This window comes from Lampetra fluviatilis, chromosome 19, assembly GCF_964198595.1.
Source record: "Lampetra fluviatilis chromosome 19, kcLamFluv1.1, whole genome shotgun sequence".
Taxonomy (NCBI): domain Eukaryota; kingdom Metazoa; phylum Chordata; class Hyperoartia; order Petromyzontiformes; family Petromyzontidae; genus Lampetra; species Lampetra fluviatilis.
Genome location: NC_136293.1, coordinates 10317778 through 10330213, shown reverse-complemented (window position 1 = coordinate 10330213; position 12436 = coordinate 10317778). Strand labels below are relative to the sequence as shown.

Genomic DNA, 12436 nt, shown 5'->3' with positions numbered 1-12436 from the left:
AGAATGAATGATAAACGACAGACACTGGAACAGCATAGGCAGACACACATGTTTGTCTTTGTGTGTATCTCTCTGCGTGTGTGTCTGCCTATGCTGTTCCCGTGTCTGTGTTTTATCATTCATTCTTACCTGATGATGGTTGTTGTCTTCTTGGTTCTTTCGGTAAAGTCACGTAGAAGGGAAATAATAATAATTCTCACAGTAAGAATTATTTTATTATGTTAAATTTGTATTATTTTATTATTTCCCTTCTACGTGACTTTACCGAAGGAACCAAAGAGTAATTCCTGCAGTCACAAAAGCTTAGAATCCAATTAGACATGTTTATATATATAACATAGACAAAAATTGAATGTTTACGATATGTACTTACACGTATCTTCATCCACATGCAGAGCACGGCGATGATGATGGAAATTATAATTATAATAATGACGACGAGAATTACGTACAATAATTTACCTGAAAAAGAAAAGTTTCAGGCAACCAAGTTAATCTGTGCTTGATCACGTGACATCCATTCTGTCCTTTCTTTCGAAGAAATACAAAAAACATCAGGAAAGCTTACGGGTTGATAGACTAAAAGATGTCGATATATTTTAGGAGATATGGAATCGAAGGCAATTTATTACCCATATTGTTCCAAAAAAGTGACTGGTAAGCTATGACATGATTACATTTTATTGACTTTTGCACCAACACTTTCTGTAAAAACGAGCAGTGTCGCTTTAAACACTGCTGGATAACATTGGTATCACGTCAGATTATCTGAACTACTGAACAGTATTTATCTTTTTTGTGGATATATGGAATAAATGTTTAGATTTTATTTTAGTTACATATGTATGTAACAATACAGGACCAAAATAATACAAAACAAGGGAGGCTTGTGAACGGATGAATGTATGCCACTGTATTCCACAGCCTTGAAAATGTGATGTCTGTCATTAATTACTGATGCATTGCTTCATGGGTTGTATATATTGCTGCTGTTACGTGTTCTTTTATGATTGATATTTTCTCACGAACCATGAATATATTCACATACGTTTTCCTTCTTCAAATTATACGCAATGTTAAGAGGATGAAGTTGGGACTGTTACAGAAAACACAAACTATAAACATTACAACTGCGATAGTGTTGAATTGTAGGAAATTAATTAATAATTCTGTAGCCGGTTTCAATGCAAATTCTGTATCCTTTGCATCGTGAAAGGAGCTTCGAAGTACAAAAAATTAACCCGTAAAAACAAAGTTTTTCACTATAAATCCTTTATATGCGTGGCATCGGTTTTATTTTATTATTCATTTCTGTTTTTCTTGAGTAAGAGTTTCATTTTTATCACATTGGTTTTTTAAATTAAATATGAAAAAAAAATTTTCCTAAAAAGTAGAACATTTTGGAAAAAAAATTTCCCGAAAAAAAATTGTCATGCACAACGAGTCTGTGTGCAAAATGTCAGCTCGATTGGATCACGGGAAGTGGGTTAAAAAACGACCGAAAGATTTGCACGGTCGTAAGCGCGCAAGCAAGCAAGCAAGTGAACTTAATATAAAGGATTTAAAAACGACCGAAAGATTTGCACGGTCGTAAGCGCGCAAGCAAGCAAGCAAGTGAACTTAATATAAAGGATTTAACAAAGTTTATTTCCCGCTCAATTTTATCATTGAGGAGATGTCCACCTCTCGTCTACAGCCTTGAGTCAGTGGCAGAAATTCCACATTCCTAGAGCAACGGAAGTTTATCCAAAGGACAACGAAATTACTTAGTACTTGCCAAAGCTATTGTATAGCGTATTATTATTCTCAGAGTTGAACAGGTTCACCAAATCAAGTAAAACGGCTAATTTAATAAGTTCGGTTTTTATGCATTCGTGACTGGGCCAAGGACATCAACTCGCCACACGTGAGAACCCAGTTTCATCACAGGTGCCATGGGCCTGTATTTGAACCCAGAAAGGTCGTGAATGCCACCTCAGTACTTTGACCTCTGAGCAGCATGGCCACTTCTGTGATGCAACTTTTAAATATACAGAAAGGTACCTACTCTCTTGTTTTGGAGATGGAGCTGCGCCTGAAGTGGACAAAAAATGGACAGAAAAATGTAATTACATTACACATTATTATGATGATTATTACGGTATTTCACAAAGCAAAGTCATTATTTTAAAAAAATATATTCTTGGGCCTATTATAGTGCACATATCGTGCACGTTGCATCATTAATGGTGCATCAAGGTCAAAATTATTTATTTGCTCAAATGAACATTGAGGCAGTGCTGACGTACTGTTTACAGTCATGAACCAGTGGTGAACATTCCATAGTCCTATGACAAGGGGAAGTCTATCCATAGGACAACCACTGTTGACTCAATCAAAAACACGTCATAATCAACGATTTTTGGGTTTAGATCGCGTTATTTATAAATGTGTCGTAACCCTCCACCACCCGACACGGCCAATCAGTAAAAAAAGTGTCACGTTGACAAAAGACAAATAGTTCACTGCTTTAGCCCACCGGTGTGTTGAAGCGTGAAACCACAACATTTACAATTTGAGTACGACGTTTCGCTGGTAATTGCATCCAGCATCATCGGGCAATTCGGCGAATTGCCCGATCGGCGAATTGCCCGATGATGCTGGATGCAATTACCAGCGAAACGTCGTACTCAAATTGTAAATGTTGTGGTTTCACGCTTCAACACACCGGTGGGCTAAAGCAGTGAACTATTTGTCTTTTGTCAACGTGACACTTTTTTTTACTGATTGGCCGTGTCGGGTGGTGGAGGGTTACGACACATTTATAAATAACGCGATCTAAACCCAAAAATCGTTGATTATGAACAATATTGGTCGCGAAAGCCTACGTGTTAAAAACACGTCATATCGTCAAATCAATGTTATTATTATCCTAAGACTTTGACATTTTTTTACAAATTAAGTAAAAAGGATAATTTAATTTTAGATTTGAAGTTTTCGTGACTGCAAGGATCCATACTCTTTGGGTCTTTCGGTAAAGTTACGTAGGAGCAGATTGATGGAGACTTGAAGATAATTTAATATAATAGGTTTTCATGAAACCATTCGTGACTGGCTTAAGCACATCAATTCGTCCCACTTGAGAATCCAGTTTAGTCACAGGTGGCGTGGACCCGATTTTGAACCCAGAAACTCAACAGCACCACCTCAGTAGTTTGACCTCTGAGCCTCCTGGCTACTTCTATGCTTGGAGCTTTCAAGTGAAGAGAAAGGCACCTACTTTGTGGTGTCTTTTGAGTTGTCGCCTTCGCTGTGGCTGATGTGGAAACAAGAAAGACGTAAGTATGAATTACTTGAAGTAAGACCATTTCATATTGCGCACTCCAGTCCATTACGAATGCGCATTGGTCTGGTCCAACCCATGTGAGACTAGGCTCTAAGGAAAGCTGTCTCGGGTGTGGACCAATCAACTTCAAGGACAGTGCACATTATCAGAGTTATGTTTTTTGTTTGCATTATGACTGCAGGTATTGTGGTCTATGCAAACATGACTCCTCGTAAAAAAAGGTGTCAGTTTTGTTGCCAGATAAAAGGGTAAAAAACCAATTATCAACAACACTGTTTTGAGTCTGCAGGGGAACTGGCTCAGACCCAGGGATGGATCCCGAACGTGAGCTGGTAGCGTGCTCCAGGTCTTTCGGCCGGATACCCTGAAACTGCGCTGGCCGTATCGCACGCGAGGTTTACACACAGCGGGTACAGCAGCAGGTCGCCGCGAGCTGCGTGTCTTAGTCGGAGTACATTTGGGTGTGTTGAAACTGTTACGCACTGATCGGCGAGATAGGATGGAGCAGATTGATGTAGACTCTTAAAGACGAGTAGTCAGAATTGATACGTGATCCTGTATTTAATAGGAAGCCAGTGCAGCTCATCACGTATCAAACTCGTGACCGGATCATATTTAAACATGATTATTATGGTGTTTCACAAACAAAGTGATTTTTTTTTCATCCTGGAGTCTATTTTAGTGCAAATATGGTCCACATTGCATCATGAACGGAGCATCAAAGTCAAAGTGATTTCATGCTTAAATGAGCATTGGGGCAGTGTGCCTATCGTGTTTACATGCCTGAGCCCTTGGTGAACATTCCACATTGCTATGGTCTAGGCAATTCTATCCATAGAACACAATCATTGTTCACCCAAACCATAAAACGTACAATTGTAAAAAAAATAATGTTTTGATTTAAAGCTTTCGTAACTGCAGGGATTCATATTCTTGGTTCTTTCGGTAAAGTCACGTAGAAGGGAAATACTAAAATAAGAATAAAATATAAAACAATAACATTCTCACGACGTTTCGACTGCAAAACAAGCAATCATCATCAGGTGTGAAATCCACAGCAAGAACATTTAACGTCGTGAGAATTGTATTGTTTTAGATTTTTATTATTTTATTATTTCCCTTCTTCGTGATTTTACCAAAAGAACCAAGAATTTATTGTTATTATTCACAGCGTTGTAATTTTTTTTACCAAATCAAGTAAAAGGGTAAATTTTATAGAATCGCATTTTTTTTGCACGGTCATTCGTGACTGATCCGGGAACATCAAGCCAGTGACACTTGAGAGCCCATCATAGTCACAGGCGGCCTGCAGCTGCATTTGAACCCAGGAACTCATTGATACCACCTCCGTTGTTTTCATTTTCACCTCTGAGCTACCAGTGATGTCACTTATAAATACAGGGTGCTGCAAAAAAATGTTAACATCTATATGAGACTATCGTTTTTAATGGTAAAAAGAACGGATACTACACTGTAACATGATAAGAAATGTATGTTCATAGGTTCAAAAAGTCAAAGAGTCTCCACTTGTTCGCCATCGTTGTCAACACAGGCCTGGAATCTTCTCCAGGTGGTCTCCAGAGCCCGGAGGCACATTTATTTAGGTATTGTTGCAAATTCTCAGAAGTGTTAACATGTTTTTGAAGCACCCTATATACAGAAAGGTACATACTCAGTGTTTTATTTGTGGGTGTCGCTTTAGCTGTGGCTGATGTGGGGGGGAGGGGGAAAACAATGACATAAACATTAATTCTTTTAAACATCATTATTGTTGTGGTGTTTCTAGGAATAAAAATACTTTTACAATTTTTAAGTTATTTCAGTGCAAAGTGGTACATGTTGCATAGTAAATGGAGCATCAAAGTCAAAAGTCAAAGTGATTTCTTCGCTCAAACGAACATTGAGACAGTGCGCCTCTAATGTTTACAGCCCTGTGCCCGTGGTGGAAATTCCACGTTCTTGTGGCAAGGGCACGTGTATCTATAGGACAAAAACTGTTATTAACTCAAACCAAAAAAATGATTATTGTAAAACCAATTCCATTATCATATTTTCTTCCAAAAGTGTTTTGTTATCAAAAAAACAATTCAGGTACACAGCACAGAGGATATGAAACCAGGTTGACACCAGCACAAACACATTACAGATTACAGTGAAATGGAAACCTGTCAAAACCACACGATTCAATGAACTGTTGCAATAAACTCTACAACCCCCTGGTGCACGTAGAGCAAGAGGCAGGAGAAGGGGGGATAAGGAAGGGGGAAGGGGGGGTGCCTAAATGCCCTAATGAATGCTCTTTAAGAATCAATGACCCCAATGGAGGAGAGGCAGAGGTCGCAAACGGATTTTGATTCCTTACCTGTACCCGTACCCGGCCGCACCAGGGTCGCAAACGGGTACCCGTACCCGTACCCGGCCGTACTCGTACCCTACCCGTACCCGACCGGGTACGGGTAGGGTACGGGTATCGGGTACCTGATTGCGACCTCTGGGATGAAGCCATGTTGCAGGCGCGGGTGGGTTGATTCTAGGAACTTGAATTGTGAGAAGAGACAAGACGTTGGGAAATGAGTGACAAACAGTTACTCACCAGTGACTCACGGTCTACCCGTACCCGTACCCGGCCGCACCAGGGTCGCAAACGGGTACCCGTACCCGGCGGGGTACGGGTAGCCGGGTATCGGGTAAGGTACGGGTATCGGGTACCCGGTTGCGACCTCTGAGGAGAGGTAGTGAAGGAGTTTCATGTTTGGTGGTAGGATTCCTCTCTGCCCCTTGGTTTTGCACTTCGATGCTATAGAGCGGCAATTTTTTTCCCCCATTTATTGGCCCATTCCTGCAGTGCATGCAATTTCCAGTTGGCTATAATGGTGCGTTTTGCCATAACATTGTATTTTGATCATTTTTATTATTCTCAGCATTGGAGATTTTTACTAAATTAAGTATGAGGGTAAGATGAATGATAGCTTTTGCGCAGTCATTGGTGACTGGGCCAAGAACATCAACTCACTACACTTGAGAACTCAGTTTAGTCATTGGTGGCCTCAACTTGAATTTTAACCCTGAAACTCATTGTATGTACGTGTTATGGTGAACTTCTTTCGCACCATACATAGTCAACCGTGCTAATCGCAGTTGCGGGGTAAGTACAGCAAACAAGACACAAAAAGCAGTTGTCAAAAATTTGTTTTGAATCTAGATTTAAAAGTGCATAGCTCCAGTGGCTTCCTAATATCGGAAGGAAGAGCGTTCCAGACGGCCGCAGAACCGCAACTAAAAGCGCGTGATGCGGTGACCGTCTTGGCCAGGTGACCTATAAGCCACGTGACCACTTCGCTCCTTGAGTCTTTAGTTAAGCAGAACGGTACCTACACGGTGGTGAGCCTGTAGTCGTCACTTGAGGAGCGGCTGAAGTGGACAAAAAAAAGACAAATAATATTATTATTTTGATAAACATTATTATCACGGTGTTTCTAAAAGCAATGTTACGTTAATCCTTCAGTCTATTCTAGAGTGCAAATTTTGGTGCATATTGAATCGTAAATGGTGAGGCGGTGCTTATGCATCTTTGTATAGCCCTGAGACCGTGGTGGAAATACCAGACTACTGTCATGGGTGAGTTTATCCAAATAACAAACCACTGTTGACTTCCAACAACCACTTTGCGATGACTTACAAAGCTCAAGAAGGCCTTGGTCCTCAGTACTTGCAGTCCCGTCTGGCCCCCCAGACGTCTGGTAGATCTACCTTGCGTTCCTCAGGCCAGGCCTTGCTAGCTCAAGCTAAAATATTTCATTCTACGCTGGGCGGTAGCAGGGGCCTTCTCCAAGTGTCGCGCCGAAGATTTGGAACTCTCTTACGCCGGCCCTCATATTGGCTGTGAGCACCAAACAGTTCAGGAACTCTGCAAGCCATATTTTTTCGTTTTAGTTTTCCTTGAGTGTGTCCTCTCATTTTGATGTTTGTACATGTGTCTTGATTTTATAGGTAGGAGGACTACGTTCGTTTAATTTATACCGTCAATTTCTGCGACGCCCTCTTTACTGGGGGCGAGTTTTGACTAAAAAAATTTTATTGAATTAATGAATGAAAGTATACAACCAGTGTATTGACTCCAAAGGAATGATGGGCTGAGTCAAACCCCAAACAATGATTTGAACCTGCAACGTTCTGGTCACAAATGGGTTTGATTTACCCACAGAGCCACCAGGCCAGAACACCTTGTTTCGTTGTTATGCCTTACCTGTTGGTTTTACGTGAATGAATTAAAATTGGTTGCTCTAACTTTTAGAACTCTTCCATTCATTACAAATTGCTTCAACTATTATGGAAGGCAGCTCAATACATTTAGCTAATTCATAAATGCTTTCACCCTTTATTTCAATTAAACAATGTGCCAATTGTATATTTACATGAGAAAGGCTGACTTGAGTTTGATGACTCTTTTCAGAATGTTCCTGTCTGAGGATGTTTGGCTATTTCCATTAAAGAAGTATTTGGCATGTGGGAGGAAATGGGAGCGACCCTTAGAAAACCCCACACGCACCAGGGGATAGCACTCAAAGTTCCACGCAGATAATATACAATAGGCAAAATATATATATGTGTATGTGCAATGAGTGTACAAATTCCATCGTTTGACCGTACCCACTGATGTATTGTAATCTTCTGTCACGTTACCGACTGTGCAATCAGACATGGAAGTTCATATATTTAACTTTTATTTTATTTACCCCTAACCTTTGGGTGTGTGTGTATATATGTATCAAGCGCCATATAGGTTTATCTCGCTTTCATATTTCATGAGTTTCAAAGTGTATTTACTCAGCAATAACACGTAAAAAAAATACTTGGCAAACAGTTTAGGTGTCGTTCCTACTATGTACGTATGTGTGTATGAGAATAGGTTTTTCCCTTTTTCTTGCAACAAAACAGGTGTTGAGATGTTAAAACACCAAACTGAAACATTTTTGAAGCTGTTAACATACATTTATTTTCATGTTATAATGTATTATCCGTTCTTTTTCCATTAAAGACGATAGTCCCTTATAAGTGTTAACATATTTTTGAGGCACCATGTATATATCTGTCGTTTTATGATAACGATTTTATTGTGTCAATATATCAATATACATATTGATTGTTCTATCTCCAATAGAGAGTACTTACATGATGAAGCTTCTCTTTCTTGGGTTGCGTTTGAAGTTGAGCCTGTTAAATGAAAAACATTTAAAAAAATCAATTTAATCTTTATGATTATAATCGAAGTGTCTCACTCAGCAAAGTAAATTTGCATCATTTTGAAGGCTATTTCAGTAAAACTTTGGAATACATTGCAAAGTGAATGGAACATCGAAGGATAAAAGTCAAACTGATTTCCTGCTCGAATTAGCACTGATGTGGTGCTCACCTTCTGTTTGCAACCCTGAGCAAAAGTAGCGGAAATTGGATGTTACAACGGTGGGGCCAAAGTCTCTCCCATGGACAACAACTGTAGACCTCCCCACAAACTGGCACTGATTTTACCAACCGAGGAGGGATGATGGGCTGACTCAACCACCTTTCAATCGCGTGCCTCTCACTCCTGCCTCTTGCTCTACGTAAGTGCAACACTTATGTTGATGCATCCCTCACGAATGCACATTAAGCTCAACACACTCGTCCATAACACTGCTCTAAAAGGGAAACAATACATATTAGGTGATTTATTTTTGTAACTGGCCCTTGTTCACAGTACTCTGAAGAAGGGCCATTGGACGAAATTATGTTGTTTTTTGTTGTTGTAATATGTGCTTATGCACGACAGCCAACGCTGTGACACACTGAGAAATGTGTCTTTCTTTGTCTCCTCGGCACTCTGGCCTCTTGAGGTGCATGGCCGAGATACCTTCATCAAAGGGAACTGTGTGCGGAAATTCGGGCGGACGTCGTGGAAATCCAGCCTTAAAGTCCATTTACAGATATTCGCTGGGTCTTATGGTAAAGTCGCGTAGATAGGTTCAAAGAAAATAACAAAATGCTACGACGTTTCGATCGCAACACAAGCGTTCGTCATCAGGAAGAGGGGGTTAGCTTCTATAGGGAAACTGTTTATAAAGGTTTGAAATGCGCGTAGCCCAAATGTCAGCAGCCAATGTTAGTGTGGGCAGCGACCACGGCGGTGGTGAGTTTTCCACCAATCAAAGGGCTCCCAAGTAAAAATTATCATGTTAATGTAAAATCGTTGAGCGGCCTCCACGGCCAGCGCTCTGAGGTGGCTATGTTAATGTGAGAGATTGGCCTGTTAATGCGTGATCGCAGAGCAGCAAACCTCGATGAATGCTTGTGTTGCGATCGAAACGTCGTCGTTTAATTGTTATTTTCTTTTTGAACCTATCTACGCGACTTTATCGAAAGACCCAAAGAATATGAATTCCTGCAGTCACGAAAGCTTTTAGTCCATTTACAGAGTTTTAAACATAAGTCAATTTAGAGAGATGCGTTACATCAGGCGAGATCTGGTTTCTTCTCAAATCCCATTGCGAACAATGTACGAAAAAAACAAGTGCACTTTTTTGTTACGAATGATCGGACGTTAAGGCCACCATCTCAGCCATCCTCTTCCCAATCTAAAGTTGAATGTGAGACATTTATAGCATTCTTCACAGACAAAATGTACAACATCCGAACTCCGGCCCATCTCATCTCGCCCCCCCCCCATACACCATTCTCATAATGTGTTTTTGTGGTTGCCCCTTCAACGGTCGTGAGATTTTATCTCTCAGTTCATTCCCCGTACCAAATCCATTCAAGAATATTCCATTTTACTCTACCCAAATGTCACCAATATTTGCAATCAATCTCCCAGGTCTGGCATTGTCTCTTTGACCTTCAAACTGGCAGCTGTCACCTCCCACCTGAAAAAAGACTGTGGCCTCGACTCTTGAGGTTCCAAATAACTATCGCCCAATCTCCAATCTACTCTTCATATCCAAGGTGCTCGAATGCCTGGTTGCTTTGAAGTTGAACCACCATATCTCTTCTAATACACATCACTGAAACAGCTCTGGCTAAAATGGTGAATGGCCTTTGGATCACTGCTGACTAGCTCACCCAGTAATCTCATTTTGCTGGTTCTGAGTTCAGCCTTTGTTTACACCATCGACCATGACATCTTGATTTACTACTTGGGAAGCATCATCGGGGTCTCAGAAACTGTGCTCCATTGGTTGAGATCTTATTTGTCTAATTGGGGACGGTTCGTATCCACGTGAGATTTTAAATCTGCCCCCAGCGCTATTTCATCTGGGGATCCTCAGGGGTGCCGTTCATGACCCTCTTCTCTGTTGTATTCATACAGGTCCTCTGGGTCACATTTTCCGACATATTGGCCTAAAATGTTATTATAATGTGCACGACACATTTCGGCCACTGGCTTCCTTCAACAGTTGGATGTAACAAAAACTTCCTCCAGTTTAAAAGTGTCAAAGCAGAGGCGATGCTCATCTGATCACCCCCACAAACTACAAAAAGCTGCATGCTTCAGCATTATGATCGAGGGCCAGGTAATCCCTTTGGCACAGAAAGTCAGAAATCTAAGGGTTATCTGCGATCCCACACTGCCCTTAGAGGCTCATTGAAAATATCACAAAAACTCGTTTTTTCCATCTTAGGACCATCTCCCGTATCCAATGCCTTCTCTCTGCTTCAGATGAAGAGAAGATGGTTCATGCCTTCATTTAATCTCGCATTGACTGCTGCAATGGCTTTGTTCCTCGGTGTGGCTAGGATTCTCCTTAACAGCCTGCAGTGTGTTCAGATTGTGGCTGCTAGCGTGTTAACCAGAGTTCCTTCTTCAGATCACATTTTGCCTCGTGTTGGCCTCTCGGCACTGGCTTCCAGTTTCACCTACCATTCAGTTTCAACTTACATAGCTCTGAACCACCTTGCCCCAGCCGACATCAGAGACACACTGCTGCATCCATATGTCCCCTCAAGGTCACTAAGATCGAGGGAATCAGATATTCGCTGTGAGCCCAGGTTAAGGCTTCGGTCGATGGGCGACCAAGCTTTTTTTCCTGAGTAACCCTCAGACTCCGGAACTTTCTTCTGTGGACATCTTTAAAAAAACATTTTTAAACGTATTTTCTTACTTAAGTTTCTTCGACGAGTGAATCAAGTCAGCATTTTTTTCCATTTATTATATATTTTCATTTCATGAGTTTTTTTTTATTCTGAGTGTTTCCTGCTCTGTCTTGAACATTGAGATCCTCGATAAAAGGCCGCTATATGAAGTAAATTATTATTATTACCATGTTGTAGTTTTAACCAAATGAGACTCTGAAAGGGATGATGAACGTATTGGGATTTCGGAATCAAAATATGTATTTATACTGCAGGAGGAATCCGATGAGCTATGAAGCGCTTTTTCACAGATGTCCAGTCGAGGCGGGTAAGAACGTTACGACAACACACCGTAACAAAAACACGACAGGAGTGCAAAGTACAAGCAAGGTAAACAATCACCCAAAGACAAACAAATACAACGAAACCATCCCCATCCAAGCAGACAAAGCCGACTGAGGTATTAACATTATCAATCCTAGATTATGTATTGACATTATTTTTCAAAAAGTGACATTCCAGTGCCGGAAGAGATTTCAATGTAGTAGGCATTTCAAAAGTGGGCAGAGGGCATTGAATTTGACAGGCAGACCTATATTGCATTCCTTGCTCCAGGAGCCATGTCGACTTGGCATAAGTGTTCTCACACAGTCAACGGAAGAGTCTAATCAGCACCGAGCAGCTGCGCTTGGGGTGAAACTCGAGGTTCCGAAGCACCTGTGTTCCCCATCACGAATAGGGAACTTGAAATATGACGTCGTCTTGTAGCCAACAGCTTGCACGTGTCTGGCGGCCATTTTTGAGTTACAAAACTACATTCCCGAATAGCTCTGCGCACTCTTGGGTTGTGTTCTTTTACATGTTTTAAAGATATTTTTACAAATTCTATACTTTGTTTTGAATTATCCATAACAGAGTCTGTTTGGGTTAGATCGCGTAAATGTGTTTGTCGTTAAACTCGGCACCGCCCGACACAGCAAATTAGTAAGGTTTGTCACGTGAACA

The 12436-nt window shown here is 40.9% G+C and overlaps 1 protein-coding gene across 1 annotated transcript in view; it reads right to left on the bottom strand.

The window, feature by feature from the left end:
- Positions 1 to 12436, bottom strand: part of LOC144937651 (uncharacterized) — a 130114-nt gene that overhangs the window by 57544 nt on the left and 60134 nt on the right. Inside the window, exons 3-8 of the mRNA XM_078865033.1 lie at positions 8498 to 8539; positions 6701 to 6736; positions 4998 to 5033; positions 3260 to 3295; positions 2048 to 2074; positions 374 to 462 (exon numbers count right to left, since the gene is read on the bottom strand). Of these exons, the coding sequence (XP_078721159.1) occupies positions 374 to 462; positions 2048 to 2074; positions 3260 to 3295; positions 4998 to 5033; positions 6701 to 6736; positions 8498 to 8539 (266 nt within the window). The remainder of the gene's footprint in view (positions 1 to 373; positions 463 to 2047; positions 2075 to 3259; positions 3296 to 4997; positions 5034 to 6700; positions 6737 to 8497; positions 8540 to 12436) is intronic.